Source organism: Solea senegalensis, unplaced genomic scaffold, assembly GCF_019176455.1.
Source record: "Solea senegalensis isolate Sse05_10M unplaced genomic scaffold, IFAPA_SoseM_1 scf7180000013427, whole genome shotgun sequence".
NCBI classification, from domain to species: Eukaryota; Metazoa; Chordata; class Actinopteri; order Pleuronectiformes; family Soleidae; genus Solea; species Solea senegalensis.
Window position 1 is genome coordinate 1,004 of NW_025320820.1, and position 21,498 is coordinate 22,501.

Here is a 21,498-nt window from a genome sequence, read left to right on the forward strand (position 1 = left end):
GCAGCAAGAGCATTAGCCAATTAAATATATTAAAATAATAATCAAGTACCACCAGATAAAATATTGAACTCTCAAAGTAACACCATTATCACCAATGTTAAAATACAGTGGTAAATAGACTAAGCAAAGTCAGCTAAGGATCCTTGTCTTCCTCACATGAACTTCACACACTTAGGTAGTGAAATTAGATTAAGATGGAGTGACAGATGAGGGGACTTTAATTATTATTATTTATTTATTTTATGTTATTAAATAACAAAAAAAAAAAGAGGATTTTCTACACATTCAAAAATCCTCAGCTCCACTCTGATCACATACCCTGGTAGATACAGCAGAACAGTATTTCTGATTTTCCTCCAAGTACCACCACAGAAAGCTTGCTTGTGGTACACGTACCATAGTTTGAGAACCATGGTTCTAACTAAATGTAACACAATAGGTTTAGCTCAATAGCTCAAACACTGTATGGCGTAAACGGAGCTCTTGGACAGGTTTGTTCACTCAGTTGCTGATGTTTTTTGTCAGACCTGGTCCACCCAACAATGACATGACGATCACTTTAGCAACACTAGCAACCCCTTGCTAAGTAGTTGGTCATTTCTGCTAACCTCACTAGTTAGCAACAATAGGGATTGTAGTCAAAAATCTGCCTCATTTCTTACATCTGCATTCTCTACTATGTGAATTAAAAACCTATAAATATCCAGTGTTTTTATTTCTTCATGGCTAATAAGAGATGACGTTTTGGAAACAATAAATAGGAGATGACAACTTTAATGAGCTGGCCTGCAGGACATTGTCTTGCGTACCTGGGTGGACATTCCCGTCTGTTGCAGGGAACTGGTGATGTGTTGGGTTTCGGTATGTGCTGACACATGGTGTCCTGAACGTCCTTTCCATCCAGTGAGACACAGTGAATCTTCCGCAGCCAAGATCCTCTGTGTCCACAGGAAGCGCTGCATGTGGTCCAGTCTCCAAAACGCCAGCCATACTCTGTGGAACCAAATGTTACAGGACTGCATTTACATGGCTGATAAACATTTGGCGGTTGGTAAACCCGAGGGAAAAATTATTTTCCCACTGCCAGAAATAACACTCCAGAATCCACCATGTGTTGTCATAAATACAGACGGTGAGAAAAATGGGTAGATGGAGGTTAAACACATCACTTTTGCATGATGAAACCTTGAGTCTACAGTTGAAGAATAGCTCTTATGAATGACAGGTCATCAATATTCAGACAGAACACAGTGGAATTTACCAATGAGACATTTGGTACATCCCATTAAACCCAGATCTGCAGCTGCAGTGACGAGGAATCAAATATCTTTTTAGAGATTCAGTGCAAGTTTCAAAGAATGTTCTTCATGTTCACACCCACAAAGGAAAAGTGCACATTTGCTTGTGTTGTCAGCTCAAATGAGACTTGTGTGAGTGGGGCACTTACTGCTAAGGAGATTATTATCCTCCTGCATGATACAAGCAGCACATTACATTTTTAACTGTTGTTACTGTGAACAAGTCAACCAGTAAAATATGGTGAGAAGAATGTGAGTGAGTGTCAGCTCCTATTTCCCCTCCCAACCTCAAGTGTTCCCATAGTCAGCTCATTTTAAAATGATGGTGAGACAATTACAGGAGACAACAACAGTGTGATATTCAACAGAAAAGTGCACTCTGGGGGGTTTCATGAATGAAAACAGGAACATAGGAAATTAAACTGGAAAAGCCAGGTGCTGCATACCAATTTTAAATCCAGACTGGCTCACCTTCACTGTGAATGTATATCCAGGCTTGCAGCATTTGTCTGGTACTGTTCATGAGGGTCTGGCACTGGTACCGGCCTGAAAACTTCGCATGAAGCGTGCTGACCTCAAGGACACGTCCTCCCACCAACATCCTGTACTGCAGACCCAGACCAGGACTGTGGGTCTGGGCTGGACGTGAAACCTCCTTCAGGGTCTGGTTATTGTAGTCCCAGCGCACTGGCAGTTTGTGGTCGGGAACTACTGGGCAACCTTTTAAAGGGCAAGAAGCAAAGAAAACATACATTTGATGTGGGGACCCTACTCATTTTACACATTACAGTCAGTTAGTTGCAATCTGCACTAGTGGTGAATATTATTTATTTTGCCGTCTTCAGTGTACGCATGTGGTGGATCAGCACGCGCTCATGTGTGTTTGTACACGTACCTATACGTAGAATGTCTCCAGGTTTGATAAAAACACTTGTTCCACGGCGTGACGCCATGAGAACCCGTCTCCTGTTCAGCTCTTGTATGACTGGAACAACCCTACTTCCTCCAGCGGGGTAAGGAGCTGTGTATAAACACACACACACAGCTAGTATACTGCATATTTTATTAATTAAGCATGTGTACACACAGAGTTGTATAAAACGAGAAGGTAGAATTGGTATGTGAACCCACCATAGACCTGCAGGACACTTGAGGCAGTGGACTTCCCGATGATGTTGGCGGCAGTGCAGGAGTAGGTGCCTTGGTTGTGCAAAGACACGTTTCTGATCCACAGTGAGCCAGAGGGAAGGGAGACCATAGCAGAGTCTAGCGGTCCATTCCTCCTGTGCCACGTCACTGAGGGTGGAGGAACACCTGACAGACGATTACAGTGTGAAATGTACAGTGTAATAATGGTATGTATGGGTTATCAAATAACACGCTTTGGTGTTATTTGGTGCGCTATCTTGAGAATATGTTCACTGCCTCAAATGGCTGTTGAACAGCCTTATCTGACAGAACTCCATTGACCAAACCAGCAATTTCAGCTCAGAGGAAACAGAAGCTGCATAGAAGATCAGTTAGTTTGTGTCACTTGGGTAAATCTAAAACAAAGGACATTGGTTTCACAAATCAACACAAGTTCACTTATTGGTTATAAGTTCTGTAAACTAAATCCACAAATGTCATCAAGACAAAGTGGCACACATGTTTTTAAAGGGATCATATGTTTTTGTTTGAAATGTGGTTGTATGAGTGAGACGCCCCTGAGACATGGAGACCGTCACTGACAACATGGCTGCAATTGGGGACACGAGGAATAAGTCTGTAATTTGTCTCTCAATCACTTTTTATGTTATTTGTTCACATCCTCTACTTAAATTCAACTATCAATAAAGAAAGTTATCTAAGGAAAAACCAAAAAAGAAATAAAGAAAGTCTGTACTGTAGCAGGAGTCTGGATTGTCTGGATACAATGGTGCGCCACACTCTAACTGATAAATCCAACTGTCTCTGCTCTCTTGTCATTGTCCAACCCTCAAAACATAAAGACAGGGGAGGAAAGCAGCAGCTCCCAAAATGATGTCTCATGGCTATAAGTGAATGTAAACTTTATGAGCCTTTTTAGTAAGTAGCTAAAATCTATTTTTTCCTTGTGGCCCCGCCGGCTGTGAGGTTTTCAGTGACAGCGAACGTCCTCGTATGAAGCTGGTTCGAAGCACAGGAGGTGCATTCAGCACAGTCAGACACAGACACTCACATAAAAAAAGGCTTAACTATTATTTTACAGGGGTTGAAATGTCCCTTGATGTGTGAGCACTGGAAGAATCTTGTCTGTTGAAGTGGATAATCTCGTTTGTTTCATTCACAAACCATGAAACAGTGGTGAGGAGTCATGGCTGCTTTGAGCCGCACTAATTCAGAATCTTGTAGGTCAGAAGTGGAACTTTCTTTGTTCTCAGGCCAAAACTACAGTCTCTGTATGTGAGGACAGCTGCTGATCTGGATTTGGCCCCCAGCACTAAGGTTAGTCAGTCTGATGATATGTGTGCGTGTTCCTTGGCCCTGGTAGATACAGTTGTCTGACTTTTGGAGTCTCCTGCTTCACTTCTATTACCTGCATTACACAGTCTTCTATTTACTATTATCAGCATTAATATCAATATTAATACTTCTTCCAACCAGATCAAACATTTCTTCAAATTGACCTGACTTCACCCTTATCCCAAATATTTCCCCTCAAAAAGTCCTTTAAGGACAAAATGTCCTCACACATATGGTTTTGAGTCAAGTTTGTCCTCACAGCCATTGAAAGACAGGTGCAAATATACACACACACACACACACACACACACACACACACACTGAATGATGTAGTATGTTCTTGTTTTACTAGATGTTTTTACCACCAGGTAATTAAATGAGTTGAGTGAAGCTGTCTCAGGTCAGTGTGTGTGTGTGTGTGTGTACCTGGTATTCCTCATGTTGTAAATCTGTTTACACAGTCCCATTATGTAAATGACTACATTTTAAGGTGAAGACATGTTTTAAAGTTAGACTGAGGTTAGACTTATATGAATATTAGGCTCAGGATTAGGATTAGGCCATTAGTAGTTATAGTTAAGGTCAGAGTAAGTCTCCAGTAAATGAATATAAGTCAATGTAATGCCCTGTCATGTCGTGAGTGAATACGACCAGAACAGTTTCTCCTTCTACATTCACCACTGCAGCTGCTTCACAGTTCCCTCCATCTACTATATGAACAGTATCAAAGCTTTTTTTTGTGCGCATTTCAAATAAATGTATAAAACTGACTTTCATTTGTAGCAAAGGACGGAGAAGCAGACATGTACCAGGTGTGCTGTAGTGAGAGAAGGAGGCATGTTCCCTGTGGTGCTACAGTAACAGAGAGGGGCAGACTGAGCATGATGTGGGGAAACAGTGCTTCTATAGTATTATAGAAAGAAACACACGATTCTGGTTGTCACCCCGCTTTGCAGCACATCCACATATGGCCTGGATTTAAGGTTTTAGGGGATTTATGTTGATGTACAAATGTAAACATACTTTTATTGAGTGTTATTTAACCAGGAATATGTCCCATTGAGTTTAAGAACCTCCTTTTTAAGGGAGACCTGGCCAAGACAGTTAGTAGCACAGATAAATATTTTGGACATAAAAGACAACAGAATACAAAAACAATTAATACAATAAACACTTGGTGGTTTTCAATTTCATTACTAGCTCAAAACAGTGACATATCGCAAGAATCCCATATCAGAGCCTGTTTACTTGAAACAAAATGTACTTTTGAATGTTTGTCCCACAGGTCTGAGCTGTATGGTCCCACTGAGACAACTGGCTTTAGAATGGGATGATGTCACTCACACATAAAAAGGCTTTTAGGCTCTGGGAAAGTCTTATAAGAATATAAAAACCTTCCTGGTTGAAAAATTATGAAAACAAAATGACAATAGTGCTGTGACCTACCAGTGACGGGGCAGTGCAGGGTGAGGTTAGTGCCCAGGCGAACGCTGACTCGTTCTCCAACCACAGCCCTAAAGCTGTGTCCCAACACCAGCCCACGGTCTGAAACGTTCCTCCACGACACTGTAATGGCCGGAGGCTCTGAAAGTTCACACACACACGCACACACGCACACACACACAGAAAGAGCATCAGTCAGCCACATATTAGCATTAATGCATTATACCATTATAGCCGCTGTGGTGACCCCTAAAAGGGGAAGCCGGAACAAGATGCTTTCTACCATTATACTGTATATACACTTAGGTTTTAAAGATGATGAAGCATTGCAACGTTAGTTTACAATACAAATACAATACAGACTCCCACATTGTTCAAAACAGAAAGAAAACACAATTACTATTTCTATTAAACCTTTATTTCGACAGAGAGGTTCCTTGAGAGCAAGCTCTCATTTGCAGGGACAGAACAATGACAGACACATTCAAACATACTCACAAAGGAACACCTATTACAATTAATTGGAAAACAATTAGAAGTAAATTAAATTAATGGCATTAAATAAAATGGTTGAAGGCAGCAAGGAAGATTATGAAGAAAAGTATGAACAGTCGGTGCTGAGTGAGTCTTCAATTAGTGTGTTCTGAAGATTGTTCCATTTGTCAGGGACATGAAGACACAGGGCTGGTAAATAAATAAAAGACAGCATAGCTCTCTTGTCTCTTCTAATAGAGAGGGCCCACTTTGTCATATTAAGTGCAATGATGAGTGAGAAATCCATCACCAGTTATGACACATAGAGCATAATGAAACACAGCATCAAGCGGTTTTAGTGAAGTGGATGACTTGACATGATTGAATGCTGAATACCATCCCAACTGGACAAATGACTCACATGAAGTAAATTAGACTTAGACTAAACTTTGACTGCCCTTGTTTAACAGACACAACAACACTATAGACTTATATATTATATACAATATACTTTACCATTACCCACCCACCCTTACACATAAAACAGTTCTGATAATGAAACAGTTCTGATCATACTCATCAGGGACTGAGGGAATCAAGCTTATTGCACAGTGGGACCTCCTGCATCTCAAAGCCTGAGGGCAGTAGTAGTGGAAAACAAACCAAACTGCGTGTAGAGTAGAGCCGTGCCATGTCGTGCCGGGACTATATAGTGCAAAAGTGATATAGGGCTAGATATTCACTGAGTAGGTGTGTGAAGTCTTGTTTTATTGAAGTCCGGATGCGTGTGATGGCCTTTTTATTGAGTTTAATAAGGTTGGGTGTGGGAAAACCTATTCTTCCAGTGAGTCTGGTCCAATTTCTGACAGAGGTGGAACAACACAATACAATTGGCTGCATGGTGCTTTGATAAAGTAGCCGTAGTGGATGAGGACCAAGACCCTTGAGCTTTGGGATGACTCATAAATTACCTAATTTTATATTTCTAATAATTCGTCTGTCTTGACATAAATCGAATCACTTTTTGAGTGCAGCGTGAGAATGTCGCGGAGCAACACAAGTTCTAAACACCAGTTAAACGTAATAGTACTCATTATATTCTAAACAGATCAGGAAATAAATGTGAAGGAGAATGTATTCAGTTTTAAGTTCATGGAAGCGTAACCGAAAATGTGCATAATGATAATTGCAACATGAGACCAGTGAATCTGAAAGAAAGGACCCACCTGCCAACAGTAGCCGAGAAGTCTCTGAGTCAGAGCCATGCTCGTTGGCAGCTGTGCACTTGTACTGGCCTCTGTCAGACACTGTGGGCTGAAGGATGTGAAGTCCTCTAGAGATATCCCACGAGACCCTGCAAACAGACAGAGAAAACATATTTTGTCTACCCAGCTGTTCTCAGCAGATTAGAGGCTAAACTGCGCACAGTGCTCTCTGAGATCAGTGGTTGAAACAGAGGGAGTGACCCAGTTGAGAGACTCGTACAGTGAGGCTTCTCAAACTTTATGGAACCAAGGATTCCAAAAAGTGGGGGTAAAAGGACCAATCTCATCACTATAACACCAATAAAATGTTTACTGTCTTTAAAGGTGGAATTTGGGGATTTTTCAACCTGGGTACTATTTTTGAACAGTAAACTGAAACTGAAAGCTTTTGAAAATCATCCTAAATAGACATAGCTCATTGAAAGTGCTTGGATTTTGTGCAAGAAAGAAGTTAATTTGTTATTTAGGTAAATGTCTCCCATGTTTGTTACAAACGCCGCCTACTGTTTCATGCCCTGAATTGCTTGATGTACGTAGACTAGGCCTACGCAACCAAGGGAACCTGGTTATAATTTCTCTCAGCAGACACTGAACTCCTCTCTCAACCCCACTCTCGCTCATATAGTATTTGCCACTTTTTCCTGCAGCGACTCTCACGTCTTTGTGAGAGTAAAAAGTGAGTTCTGAGTGACACTGGTGCTTCAGTAATTTTTCCAGACCTTTACAAAAGCAATTACAGCCATTTATGGGCCAAAATGAGCACTAAATTGTTTGTAGCGACTATAAATCCGTAATGAAATCGCTGCTATGAAGCTGAGTTGGCCCTGAACCGTGACGTGGGCATAAAAACAAAAGTCATCTTGAAGTCCATTTAAGTTTATGCAATTTATTAACTGTAACAGATGAAAATGAATATGAAACAAAAACTAAGATCTATGACGAATATTAATATTAGTGCCGGTCAACAGAAAACTACGGAGACAAACTCACCGTCATTGTCTAAAAACTACCATGTGCACGTGAACAGGTGCATTTATCAATGAAACCACACCCTTGTGCCCAACGCCAAAAATGACATCTTCAAAAATCAGAAACTAAACTGAGGTTATAGCTCCTACATCGTGAGTCAATCATCTTCTTGTTGTTTTTTGAAATATATTGCCTTTCTGCTTGAGTTCTCTTGCTCTGCTGTCATGCACGCCCTCCACCCCCACCAAGTCTTCAAAGTCTCATCTGATCCATTGTTCCTTATCCTTCATCAGTCTCATCAGGTCAACAACCATCATCAGCAGTCCTCGTTGCTGCTCAGAAGCAAAATGCCTCAGCTCAAAAACATCCCCCACCCCTTGTATCCAAGGGCCAGGGGCTCAGCACGTTATTTCTTTTAGTTTGTAATAACGTCACTGTCTCTCCTGATTGAACTTTATTTAATGATGACTATCAAGGGTTTCAGAAATTAATGACAAGGTCCCCAGCTTTGTGTACATTGTTTCACAATGAAGTCTCGTCCTGGGGACCTTTGATTAAGTAGTCACTAATAAAAACAACAGTCTTCTGAGGTCAGTAGGATACAGCCTTTACTGCTGTGAGTCAAACATCATATTAAAAGAGAGCTGGTCCCCAGGGAGCACTAGTCATTCATTCCGTATCATTATCCACTCCTCTCTCTCTCTCAGTTCAGCTTAAAAGAAGTACACTCCCATCCCTGTCATTCCTTTCAGAGTGTGGTTGTATGAGGTGCTGTCACATGGGTACGAGCAAACTGAGGAATTCAATTGGGATCTAGGAACTCTGCTCATATCAGCCTGTAAGAAAACACTGGGTAAAAATGACTCAGTTCATTTGGGCCAGTGGTCTGCAACTTTTAGTATTTAAAGAACCATTTTGAGAGCCATTTGATTCATAAAAATCTATAAAAAGAGTGAAAAGAAAAATAATGTGTTTTAGAAACAAATTATGGACTAAAGCTTTAACACTTCAATAGTTTGGTTTCCAAAAAGCAGCAAACTACGATCCTCAACAAAGCGAAGCCGTGCCAGGCATCACATTAAAGAGGACTTGTGGTATACTGTATATGCTCAATAATTTAATATGGCTCTTGAAGAATGAAGTTAACATTTTGAGATTGTTCTTGATAGAAAAAAGGCCCCCACCCTGTTCTAAGATTCTCTATCTGGTGGTTAGAATTAAAGGGCAGTCTGACATTTTGTCAGAAAAAAACATCTTATTTGTTATTTTCTGTCAAAATTGAAAAAGTTCAATATCAGTTTCATCTCATGGATCCAGTGCAGATGAGTCCATGACCTGATTAGACCAGCCAAGTGTCAGAGCAGATGAGGAAAATCCACAACTCGGTTTGTGGTAAGCTTGGCCAAAGATGTCATGCATTTATCTCTGAGGCACTGAATGCATAGAGATGAAACTGATATTGATCATTTAATCTGATTCTCATTCATGTGGCAATTCTCAAAATGTCAGTGTCCCTGAAAAGGTCAAGCTAGACAGCAAGTTACTTAAAAGCTATTATGGCTCGACTATATGGTTTAAATGAATGACCCTCATTTATATGATACAGTTTGGTTCTGGGTGCTAAAATAATCATGCGACAAGGTGATCTATTCAGTTTTCATATCTCACCAATCTCAGCGTACAGATGTCTGGGAATTAAAATTCTACCATTGGAAGTTCAATTTGATTGACTAGTTTTATTTGACAGCCTATAAGGTAAAATCATCCAATCACCCCCGCCCGCCCACTGCTTCAGCTGAGCTTCCGTGGAAGTGACGTTTTTTTGCCGCATTTGTCCAATGCAGTGGAAAAAAAACCTATTCTATGCCATCCCATAGAGAACAAAGCTGAGCTTCAAGTGGTTTTAATGTGGAGGCTGCTATGGGAATATGATAAACAGCTGATTCTGCATGGACCAGTGACATGTTCTAATCGGATTGTAGCGCCTGTTTAGTATTGAAATGTAAATACAACACAGTACATATCTGACAACATTTTTAGAGGAAGCTGCTCTTGCCTTGCTGTCTTAGAGCAATCGCCACTGCTGTATACACTTTCTCTGCTAGACAGAATATGGTAACAGTTTCCCCAGTGTGGTACCTGTCAGTGCGCTGCAGCAGCACTCCGTCTTTGCTCCAGCTGATTTTTGGAGGTGGGAATCCCTCTGCAGGACAGCGTATGATCAGTGATCGGGTGGCATTGGTGAGGAGCGCGCTGTGTCCAACGCTCACGTTGATGTTCTTCTGAAAAGCAGGTGTAAGCTTCTGCTGTTGTCTGATGATCCTTGGACTGTTCGCAGCTTTGTCCAGTGCAGAGTGCTCTGACCAGTTGGGTAGACTGTCTGTGATGCAAAGTACATCCAAACACAAAGTAAGGAACACGAGTCGCAGAGGTGAAACCAAGATAAAATAAGATTACTGGCTGGCCAATATTAAGTTTTTACCTATAAACTGATTTGGTGAATATAATATAGACTCTTTATAAACGTTGGACTTTATCATATTGCAGGAGAGACAGTGGTACTAAAGTTTCAAAATGTATTCATAATCTATTCTTTAGTCTTTTTGAGGGTCCCAGGGGGAGCTGGAGCAAAACCCAGCTGATAACAGTTGAAATTAATTATTAATAACTGTAACTAAATGAAAAGGAAATGGTCTTGGAGAGAACATCCGTATGTTACCACACCTTTAAAGGTAAACACACACTGTACCTCATAGGAACCTGGATTTACCCTTTGCTTGTACTCGTCCCTCTGTTGTCCGGGTCCAGAGCTGAGCAGCAGACATGTGTGTAAGCAGTGATGCGATGAGCTCCGAGGCCTCCTCCTGCTCGATCTCTCCTCCGTCAGCCTGCATAGTGATATTAATCAGCTTCTCCTTCAACCGTGGCTGCAGCGAGGCGTCCTGGGCGCCAGGGGGCAAAAGGGACACACCAACTCCGATCAAAAAGCTATTGTGTGTGTGGCAACTGGGCATCATTTCATTCCAGCTGGGACTTGGACTGATTGTAGACTGTCTGCCAGTTGACCGGCTGTTGCTGCCTATCAGCTGGAGTGTGAAGATATCTGAGGCGGGCCCGGCGACACACTTGTACACCCCGATGTCCTCTGCTGTCAAATAGTGGATCTTCAGTGAGCCAGACTTGGCGATGCCCATGTGTTTGGAGCTGGGTATGGGGCGTTCGTCTTTCAGCCACCGAATGTAGGACTTGGGGAACCTTCTGACGGGGCATTTGATGACCAGGGAGGTATTAGGGAGAAGATAGGCATGGCCGCCAATGGTCAAGTGGAAGCGTTTCTCTTTCTGGGTCTGGATGTAGATCTGATGTTTACCACTTAGCAGTGGACATCGTTTAACCGCGTAGTCTCTGTTCTTTGCTGGATGTCTTTGGTTCTTCACTGGGATCTTCTGGGTGTCTTTAGGTCTCATCTCTTTGTTGAGAGAGACACAGAGAAAGAGACAGTTAAGTGTTGTTTAAACACAATGAAACAAGTTACACCAATAATTGTCATGTGGTCATCAATAAAGACTCTGACCTCATATTCTCTTTTTGTTGTTGTTTTGAGGTTGGGGCAGTTACTGGGTGTTTTCACATACTGTTCAGACCTGGTATGAACATCTGTCCTAAGTGATCAGATCACATTACATTACATTACATGTCATTTAGCAGACGCTTTTATCCAAAGCGACTTACAATGGAATCAAGTACAATTAGCCAGGGGTGGAATCGAACTTGCAACCATGATGTCTTTGGTACACAAGGTAGGGTCTTAACCACTGAGCCACTCCACCCCCTGACATAAGGACAGATTGTATCGCATGCATGCTCAATAATGTGGCCACATGAATCCACAAACCAAACCAAATGTGATGTTTGTGATCAGAAGTGAGTACACAGATTGGGATAGATCAAACAGATAGAACTACACCAAATGTAGTTATTTCGATCCTACTGCTGCAAGTAGCAAAAAGACCTGGGTTCATAACCCACCTGGAACAAGGGCCTTTCTGCATGTTCACCCCTTGTGTGTTTCCTCCAGGTTCTCAAGTTTCCTCCCACAGTACAAAAACTTGCAGAGGTTAATTGACTTTAGGTGTGAGTGTGAGAGTAATTGAGTGGTAACCTGTCCAGGATGTACCCGCCTTTCGCCCTATGTCACTTGAGATTGGCACCAGCAGCCCCGCAACCCTCATGTGGAGGATAAAGTGATTGACAATGAATGAATAAATGAAGTCTTTGGCAAATTCAGGGCTGATGCAGCAGGCCAGAATGGTGGCAACCGAAAGCAGCTTCAATAGAGATACAAAAGTATTGCATATTGGACCTTTAAATGTCTTTGTTTTGCTTTGGGAAGCAACTGAAAGAAAAGAAACAGAGGGTTTGAGCAGCCTTCCATGCAGTGCCCCAAAACTAAACTACATTTATGCACTGGTGCAATGGCATTGTGAATGAACCACAACTGATATTTCTGCAGACAACAATAATTGCTGCTCTCTTTATTTATTTATTTATTTCTAAAAAAAAGTGGTTCTCGTGATATGTGGGACTATAGTTTTATTACTGCATTTATTAGTTGGCTGGATACAGAGCGGCTCACATGTGTCTATTGTCACACCACAACATTGATTTTGGCTTTTGCAACTGCCATCTGTGTTACATTTACACCTGGTCTTCACAAAGAATAATTCCACAGCTACATTTCGAGATGAGAACATGTCACATAAAATGAAAATTAGAGTGTGTAACACTGTGCAGGGAATACGTTCTTGTAACAGGACTAAATTCTGTCAGAGGTTTCACCCACAGCCTCTGCTCACAAACATACATTTTATGTCAACAAGGGGGCCTTCAGTATAGATTACAATTTAGACTATACTATATTTAACACAGAGTAGAAAAGCAAAGTCAATTCTGCAGAGGCTTGAGATGGATTTGGTTCAAATAGAATGACACCTTTATTTGTGCACTAAGCACTAAAGGCCTATCACAGAATAATTCCTGACAAATGAGAGCAGCTAAGGTCAGTGTGAGTAATGATGATTGTAAAACATACTGACTGATGGCCATACTTAGACTATGAGAACATGCAAACAAGAACTCCCAACCTCCCTCCCTTGGAACTACTGGGCTAAAGGTGAAGAGACAAATACATTTGACATCATTAAATCGAATAAAAAAATTGCTAAATAAGTGCTGGGAGAAGTTTCTTACTCTGGATGGGGTTAGAAAAATGGCAGAGCAGTTCAAGGCGATGGTGATTACAAGTGGATAAATAGACGTGACGACCACTGGGTTCACTATCCATCAGAGCATTAGTAAAGTGGACACTTCACCATTTTTACCTGAAAAACCGTATTGATTTTAAAAAGGTTAAGCGAGGTGAGGCTGCAGTGAAGTGTTAGAGTGAGCAGCATTTACAACAGCAAAGCCAATTGGATTTGGCAGGTGTGAGGAGTGCACTGTGGTAGAGAACGACATGGGGTTTCAGTGTGTCATATCTCATCAAATATGACTGAACAGTAAAGCATCCGTCAGCGCTCTCCTGGAATTAAAGTGATAGTTCAGGTTTTTCTCAAGTGTGAGCTGCTGACATAGAGTAGGTTTCTGACATAGTGTTTTCATAAGCGTTTTCGATAAAAAAAAATCAAAAAATCAAAATGGAAACAGAGAATTCAGATCTTTCGACCTTGCATAAAGGTTTTTTTACATTTGAGGGAGGTGGAAAGTTGGCGTATTGATAAAAATGAGATACAAATAAGTTCAACTGGCTAGCTCCTGGAGGATGGCATTTAAAAATAACAATACTAAAACGTCACCCCAGCTACTGCATCTTCATTGTTATTACAACCAAAATTGCTCAACGAAATTTCGAGGTCAGATGGAGGGTTGATCAGAGCTGCTGCGACTTGATGGTGGCAGGAAACCGGAGAGCCTGGAGAAAACCCACACAGACACGGGGAGAACACGCAAACTCCACCCAGAAAGGTCCCAGACTGGGAATCGATCCTTCATGCTAACCACTACTAACTGCATTGTGGAAATTGCAGAAACGGCAGGCGGAAGACAGAGTGTGCGGACTGATGAGAAAACTATATCATTCCTTCACTTAGTGCAAAAAGCAAATATGACTACAATAATAATTGGAGGCAGCAAAGAAACGCAACCATGTATCAACAGCTAGTGGTTTTCAGTTTTCAGTCCTGGAGCTCTTCCAAAGTGTTTCACTGGGTTATTCACATAAGGTTACGCATATAATGTAGTTGTGGAAAGAGCGTAAAACATTGAGACCTGTGGCTTTATCCGCACTTATGGGATTTTATGTAAAGTCTAGAAACATTTTGGTTCTCTATCAGAAATAATACCTGTCCAAACACATCTAAAGAAATGCACATCACATGATCATGTGCCAGAGTAAACAGAAGGCAGATGGTTGCTAAGCTGCAGAAAATAATACAATGAAGGAAGGGCAATGGAGAAAAGTTAAAGCTTGCTAAGACTGAGATATATGAGCTGGACCTATTAGTGAAAGTCGTGGTCGGCAATGCTTGTAAGCTGTTGCTTGTAAGCCATGTTCTATCGATTAAACAGGGTGTTCCAGACTTCCCTCGTCCAAGCAACACTTTCCAGCTCCTCCTGAGGTGTTACCAGGCCTAATGGGATATGTAATCCCATCATAAGATTCTGGATTTGCCTCAGCCTCCCTTCACAGTTGGGTGTGCCGGGAAAAGCTCTGGTAGGAGGTGCCCAGGAGACATCCTGATCAGAAGCCCAAACAACTTTAACTTTGAAGGAGCAGCAGCTCGGCATCCCAGGGGAGAAAACGTATTCTGGCCGCTTGTATCCACACTGTTGGTCACTACTATGACCGTAGGTCACGAGTTGACTGTTAAATTAAAGTGCGTTTTCCTCTTCCACCCCAATCCATGTTGCGTTTTCCACAGTGGAGTCATGATTGATTAGATCCAATCAGGAGACAAAAAAGGTTTCTCCGTTTCAGGCGCTCAAACACATGTACAGAGTAATCTGGATGTAGCCTGGCTAATTTTCTCACTGCTACGAAACTGGCCAATCACAGCGTAAAGTGACTCCCCATACGTCTATTAAAATTTTGAAGCTATGTCTGACTTAAGTATTTTAGCAGTGCTGAAACTCTTCCCATGACCTAGCCTTCACCTTAATCCTAATTAACTGGCAGTATTTGTGTGTGTGTGTGAGAGAGAGAGAGAGAGAGAGAGAGAGAGAGAGAGAGAGAGAGAGAGAGAGAGAGAGAGAGAGAGAGAGAATGAGGAGCAGCAGCTGGAGAGAACATTCCATGATACGCACTTGGACTATGACTCTCAGGAGTCACCGTGACATTTGTAAGGCACTCAGTCATGTGTTTAACAGTCCGAGTTCCAGCTGTGGTGAGTTAGAGGGACTCATACGGCATTACGCAATCAGATTAAGTGGTGGCTCTCTCTGACTGTTGGAACAATGTTGTGTGCATTAACTTCACATGCACACAGTGACTGTGAATGTGCACACAGTGGACGAGAACTCCCTCTCCCATAGCTTGGCCTTAGTCTTTATGTGAACTCGTCAACACAGAATGAACAGCTGCTTATCCTGACGCAAGATTTTCAGAACTCCTTCCCACATGACGGGACTGCACATATCTCTGAGCTGCCTGCATGTGCACAATAGAGAAAAGTAATTCAGACAAGTGGAGATTGTGGAGTGAAAAGAGGAGATTAGTGTCGTTGGGATCAAATTTGTAAAAACAGTGTTTGTCGATGTTATGATATTATATGAGGTACTGAAGAGGGAAGGACGGTGTATAAGTTGCTTACAATCCCATGTGTAATGGATTTTCAGGTGTACAAATATAGTTGTTTAAAACACAAGACTCTGGTCTGTTAGCACATTAATAGCGCACTAATTGCACAGAGGTAAAAGAGAACCACTCAGATCACAGGGTGGTTCAGAGAGAAAGAGAGAGCTGGTGCTTGTATTTGATGTTCTACAATAAAACAAACTTTCTGTCCTGGGTTAATGGCGCTTTTCCACCACACGGTCCCAGCACATCCCAGCTTGACTCTACTTGTTTTTTTTTGCTTTCCCATTAGCGATAGGACCTGGTTTGGCGAGGTTCCAAGCGAGCTGAGCCGATACTAAAATGTGACGTCGACAGACTACCGGCCACTGATTGGCAGTGAGTGTCGGCACTGGAAGAGTCACCAGCATGACGTCAAAGGAATCAAGCCAAACAATGCCGAACTGTAGATCACTTAAAACACAGGCTGCACACATGCATTAATCTCTAACAGAAAGCAAGGACATTTCTAAAATCTCAACGTGTAACAGAGTAGTGTGGTGTATTGAGGGAGTCTGTGCTCCGGTTATGCAGGAAGTACTGAACGATTCTGTGAACAAATCTTCTTAATTAACTGAGTCTAATGATTCAGTACAAAACAACTGCTTTACAAGTCACTAGTCACTAGTTTGTGTGTGTCGCATACTTCACGCCAGTTGACTCCACATTGAGGAGGTACTATAGTAATGGAAAATGATACCAAACCGAGAAGAGTCTGGAACTGTATAGTGGAAAAGCACCGTATGCTGAAAAGCAACCCAGAAAAGGAACTAAACAACAGCACAGAGAAATAAAGTGCATGTCAACATCTGCAGAGAGTTTCAGAGAGGGAGGGATTGCCTCTGGTTTCTGATCCTATATTGTGAGTATTTTAATAACCTGCAAATGAAACTATGAAATCAATTTTCTCGGACATCCTGCCAACTGCAGCTTTAAGGGCACATGATTAATGGGAAGTTTTGCACAACAATGCAAAACAAAGGCAAACATTGGAATGGCGGCTAAAAGATGAGATAATGACAAACCCACTGGTTTTGGTTAAAGCAGGAAAATACTTATTCGAGGCAAATGCTCTGATCGAAATAAAAAAATAGAGCTGGTGGTAGTGGAAATGGCGCGATATAGAACATAATGGTATTAAAATGTATACGTGTGAGTGTCTTACTGGGACAGGTCATCATACGGCAGGTTCGTATGAGTGGTGGGGAGGATAAACCTGAACACTCTTCCCTGTCCAGCGTCACTAGGTGGCCCACAGTGGTCAGCTGGCGACACAGTTGCTCCCTACGCTGGACTCCCAAACCACAGGTCACTGAGCACTACAGAGTCACAGGGAATAGAACGGAATAATTAAATGTTTTGTAATGATTTGCATCTTGTGAATGGGCTTTATGGATATTTGCATTTCTATTTAGACTTCTGATGGACTCCGTTATGAATCTCATTATATCTATATATTATTATAAGTTTATAATAGTAGAACAATGGAACACAACAGATGTACTTCCAGTTTGAAAATGGTTCCTTAGAATTAGATGTGTCTCTCACTTGTGTGTGCAACTGTGTTAAACCTTGTCTACTTTAAACTGGTGGAGGAATATTTCAATATTTAAACTGTGGCTTTCACTCCAACTTCTTCCATTTCTCTACAGGAAAATATACACTCACCTTCCCCCATTCTCCTCCTGCCATGAACGGCAGACAGTCCGTGTTGCTGCAGCCTCTGTTGGTGGCAGGTTTGGGCCCCCGGCAGTTACTGTCCCCCAGCGTCCTGTACGCCCCTGTGGACAGAAGCTGCTTACAGTAGACCTTCCGCACCTGGACACCACCACCACAGGTCTGAGAGCACTGGAGTAGAGAGGAGCAATAAGAGGGTAGAGATGGAGGTGGGAAATTAGTAGACACACATGCGCGCACACACACACACACACACACACACACACACACACACACACACACACACACACACAGTGGTACATACCAGCTGCCATGGTTCGGTCTCCCAGGTTGCAGGACAGTCAACCTGGTTGCAGGGTTGCAGGATGGGAGGTTTGAATTCCTTGCACTCTTCCTCTGAAACACTCTGAATATCCTGCTGCTCAATGGACATGAAACGCATGCAAAACACACTCCTGGTCTGTATTCCAACGCCGCAGGATGCAGAACAGCTGGTCCACACGGTCACCTCCCAACTGTAAAGAGAGATCATACGAAAAGTCACAAAGACACAAAGCACTGGTGAATATTAGGCTGCAAGCTCTGTCGACAAACATGAAACATGAAAATGGCATGTCACCTTCAGCACCGCCCTTTAAGGGACATTACAATATGCTATATGACTTTTCAAATGATTACCATCACAATAAAATAATATTGCAAACTGAGACATAAATAATGTATTTTCCTGAGGCCATATCGCTTTATCAACCCTGTTCCATCTCTTCCTCCTTGTCCTCCCACTCACACTGTGCAGGAGGAATTAAAGTTGAGATACGGCTGGAGAAAATGGTGCAACTTGAAAATCAAACATTCAATCAAACATGCTCAGCCTGGCAAACATTTAGGGGGATATTTATCTCCCACATTGCGCAGCCATCCTTTGGTTTAGTTGATGGGATATTCTGAAGTCCTTCATGTAATTGAAAAGATACTTCACATGAGGGGGAAAAAAAACAGGTGTGAAAAATATACTATAAATTATGAAAACTACATAGGGTGAAATGTAGTAAATGGTATAATGCATCGCCACAAAGGGAGAAGGGTTTAGTCTGTGTGAACACTGTGTTCAGCTCAAAACCAAACCAGAGGAGGATAGATCGTCACTAAAATGACACGACAGTCTGGTGCAGACTTAAATTGTCCTCATACCATGACACCGCAGCTGTAGCCCGGGTTTTTACAAACTTTTCCATGGAATTAGTCCTGGAAAACCTGCAAATGCAGATTCTTCTCTTCACACATTCAACACATGTTCAAATAAAGCCCTCCCTTTTGCCTTAGGCCCCCATATCCGTTTTTGGCATTTTGACACCAACAAATGATTTGAGTTGGAGTTGACTGCTTAACTAGAATCAAATGAATAAATTAAGCAATGTAATAGCCTGTAAAATGGGCCAATGAAGACCTGATACATTTATGGGAAAATAATTTCTCCAGAATAACTTTCAATATTTTGCCGTTATATACAATTTACTGCATGTTGAAATACTGTATTAACAATTTAAAATGAAGAAAAACTAAAAATATGAAAAAAAAAAACTGTCAGTGCAAGAGTGTAACAGATTGGCACTGTTAAACAATAATACTAAGCCTGATTTTATATTATTGTTGTGTACTTTGATCAGATTGCACATGTAGTCTATCAAATTATCACATTTTCACAATTTCAAATTCTAAAAGCAATGTTTTTTTCCCTCTTGTTGAAGCTGTTAACGTCAATGTGAACCCTCTCTCTGCAGGATGAGGAATTCATTAAATGTGATTCTTCTTTATGTTAAAGTTGATACAAAAATGACAGCATCAAATGATAAGAAATCCAAAACGTGACTGACCTTGTTAGACAAGCATGCGCAGCAATGGCACTTTTAAGCAAACGTATCATTTGCATTTGATAGAGGACTCTGTCGTGGCTTATGAGGACACTGGATCTCAGACAACAAAGGAACCTCATACCCTAGTTTGTTTATGGCCTTCATAAATTTCACAGCAGACAAAGCACAAGGCAAGAGATGAATTCCCACTGAGGAGAGCGATTCAGAGCAGTCATTTGCAGAGACTGCAGGGTGAGTGGAAAAGTTGTAGACAAGCACAGTATAAAGCAAGAATAGGGGAAGTTAAGAAGCCACACTGTGTTCGTCCTGTTGGCCTCTCAAAGTCTCTGGTAGTAGAATATGCACCCTGTGTGTTGTGCAAGTCAGTTTGTGTGTGTGTGTGTGTGTGTGTCCATGAAGCCCTGAATTCTGCAGCTGCTTCCTGTAAATGTCCAATAGGGGAGTAGAGTGTGATAAATCACTGTGCACGAGTCAGATATGAGTCCATTTTGATCAGCAACTGATCGTCTGTTGTGTGGAAATACTGTCACACATTGGCATGCACAATGAGATTGGGTACTGTTCACATCTGAATCGATTCTGGAACTGGTATCTTTAATTTGGTATTTGATACCTAATCGTACATTTTTTTCCAGTATTTTTTTGTAATAAAAATAAGTTGTGGAAAAATAAGTCCAAACATTGTGTGACTTTTGTTTGTCAGGCATCTACACTGGCCACAGCAGCAGAACAACTATCCAATATTTGAACTATATTCAGGGTTTGTGTCCAGTTTTGTGACATTTTTATTATATATCAAAAGAGAGGGAAAGTAATGTATTACATTTACTCGCGTTACTGTAATTGAGTAGGGGTTTTGTGTATTTGTACTTTAGGAAGTTTTTATTAAAATTTGTAATTTTACTTTTATTCAAGTATGTTTTTTTGGCAGAACAGGTGAATGAAGAGGACAGGTGAAATGACGAGGACAGGTGAATGACGAGGTCCCTGAGTGAGTGAGAAAGTTGAAGCATTTGTGACCTTTGACGCTTTTGACTATTACATTCTGTGTTTACATATGTTATTTTGTCAGCACTTAACCTGTAAAGGTTCACCTTTCATTAAAAACAATAAAAGTGAGATATGCGTCCCCTTGCCTTTTTTGCACGACACAAGAAAGAACCCCATCCTTGATAAAAAAAAGTAACTAAGTAACTTTTACTCTGAGTACAGTTTAAACAAGCAACTTTTTTTTTACTTTAACTTGAGCACATTTTTAGACCAGTACTTTTATTTGTACTCAAGTAAAATGTCTTTTACTTGAGTAGAATATTTCAGTACTCTTTCCACCTCTGTATATGTATGTGTATTAACAAACATTTACACTGCACGTGCCTGCAGTCAGCGAAAACCAGAAGTGCTGGGCTTCAGGGAAACTCATATTACTTATATTAAGTGCCAATCCCTGTCAGATACAACAGCAGATACCATATTATTATGATAATATTTTATGTGTTTATCAGATCTGCGCTTTGCTGTATCTAAAGGTGGATCATGATTCTCTGTGGTGCATTAAACTAGAGGAGCTGTGCCACTCGCTCTCTCTCACTTGGAGATCCTATGCCTTCACTTAGCCCATAAGATGCTGAAATTTGGTAACTATTGATTTAACACTAATTGTTACTCTGTAGTACCAGCATAATTCAGTTGGTTCCATTAATACATGGAGATTGTGACCCAACCTAAATGCACAAGCTTACATTATGTGAAAGCTAAGTTACAGATTTTAGTTGCGTTACACAAAGGCAGGATAGTTTGACTAACAAATACTCTCTATTCAGGAAATTATCTCATGTCTATGAGTCCAAGTTAGGTCAACAAATTTGTAATATATAAACTTTCAAAAATCAGTGACATAAATTGGCATGAAGGATGTTCGTGCATGTTTATTTTCATTTGTATTCATATTTCACAAGTCAGCACTGACTCTGTGTCTATACTCCCATATAGCCACATGTCAAAAAAAACTGAATTATTCCTTTAATATTCTGTTCTGTGCTGGTCATTATCATCTCCATCATCTTGCCTCCAGTGCAGCCAGAAAAACATGTGGCCAAAATAAAGTGTAAGTTCACTGCCATTAC

The 21,498-nt window shown here is 41.2% G+C and overlaps 1 protein-coding gene across 1 annotated transcript in view; it reads right to left on the reverse strand.

Moving 5' to 3' along the window:
• Positions 1-417: 417 nt before the first annotated feature.
• Positions 418-21,498, reverse strand: part of LOC122760325 (ADAMTS-like protein 3) — a gene marked incomplete at its 5' end in the record, with an annotated part of 38,900 nt that continues 17,819 nt past the window's right edge. The window contains 12 exons of the mRNA XM_044015418.1: positions 418-421; positions 810-993; positions 1,770-2,018; positions 2,194-2,319; positions 2,430-2,612; positions 5,229-5,366; positions 6,926-7,053; positions 10,073-10,313; positions 10,704-11,402; positions 16,990-17,143; positions 17,493-17,672; positions 17,806-18,016. Coding sequence (XP_043871353.1) covers positions 418-421; positions 810-993; positions 1,770-2,018; positions 2,194-2,319; positions 2,430-2,612; positions 5,229-5,366; positions 6,926-7,053; positions 10,073-10,313; positions 10,704-11,402; positions 16,990-17,143; positions 17,493-17,672; positions 17,806-18,016 — 2,497 coding nt within the window. The remainder of the gene's footprint in view (positions 422-809; positions 994-1,769; positions 2,019-2,193; positions 2,320-2,429; positions 2,613-5,228; positions 5,367-6,925; positions 7,054-10,072; positions 10,314-10,703; positions 11,403-16,989; positions 17,144-17,492; positions 17,673-17,805; positions 18,017-21,498) is intronic.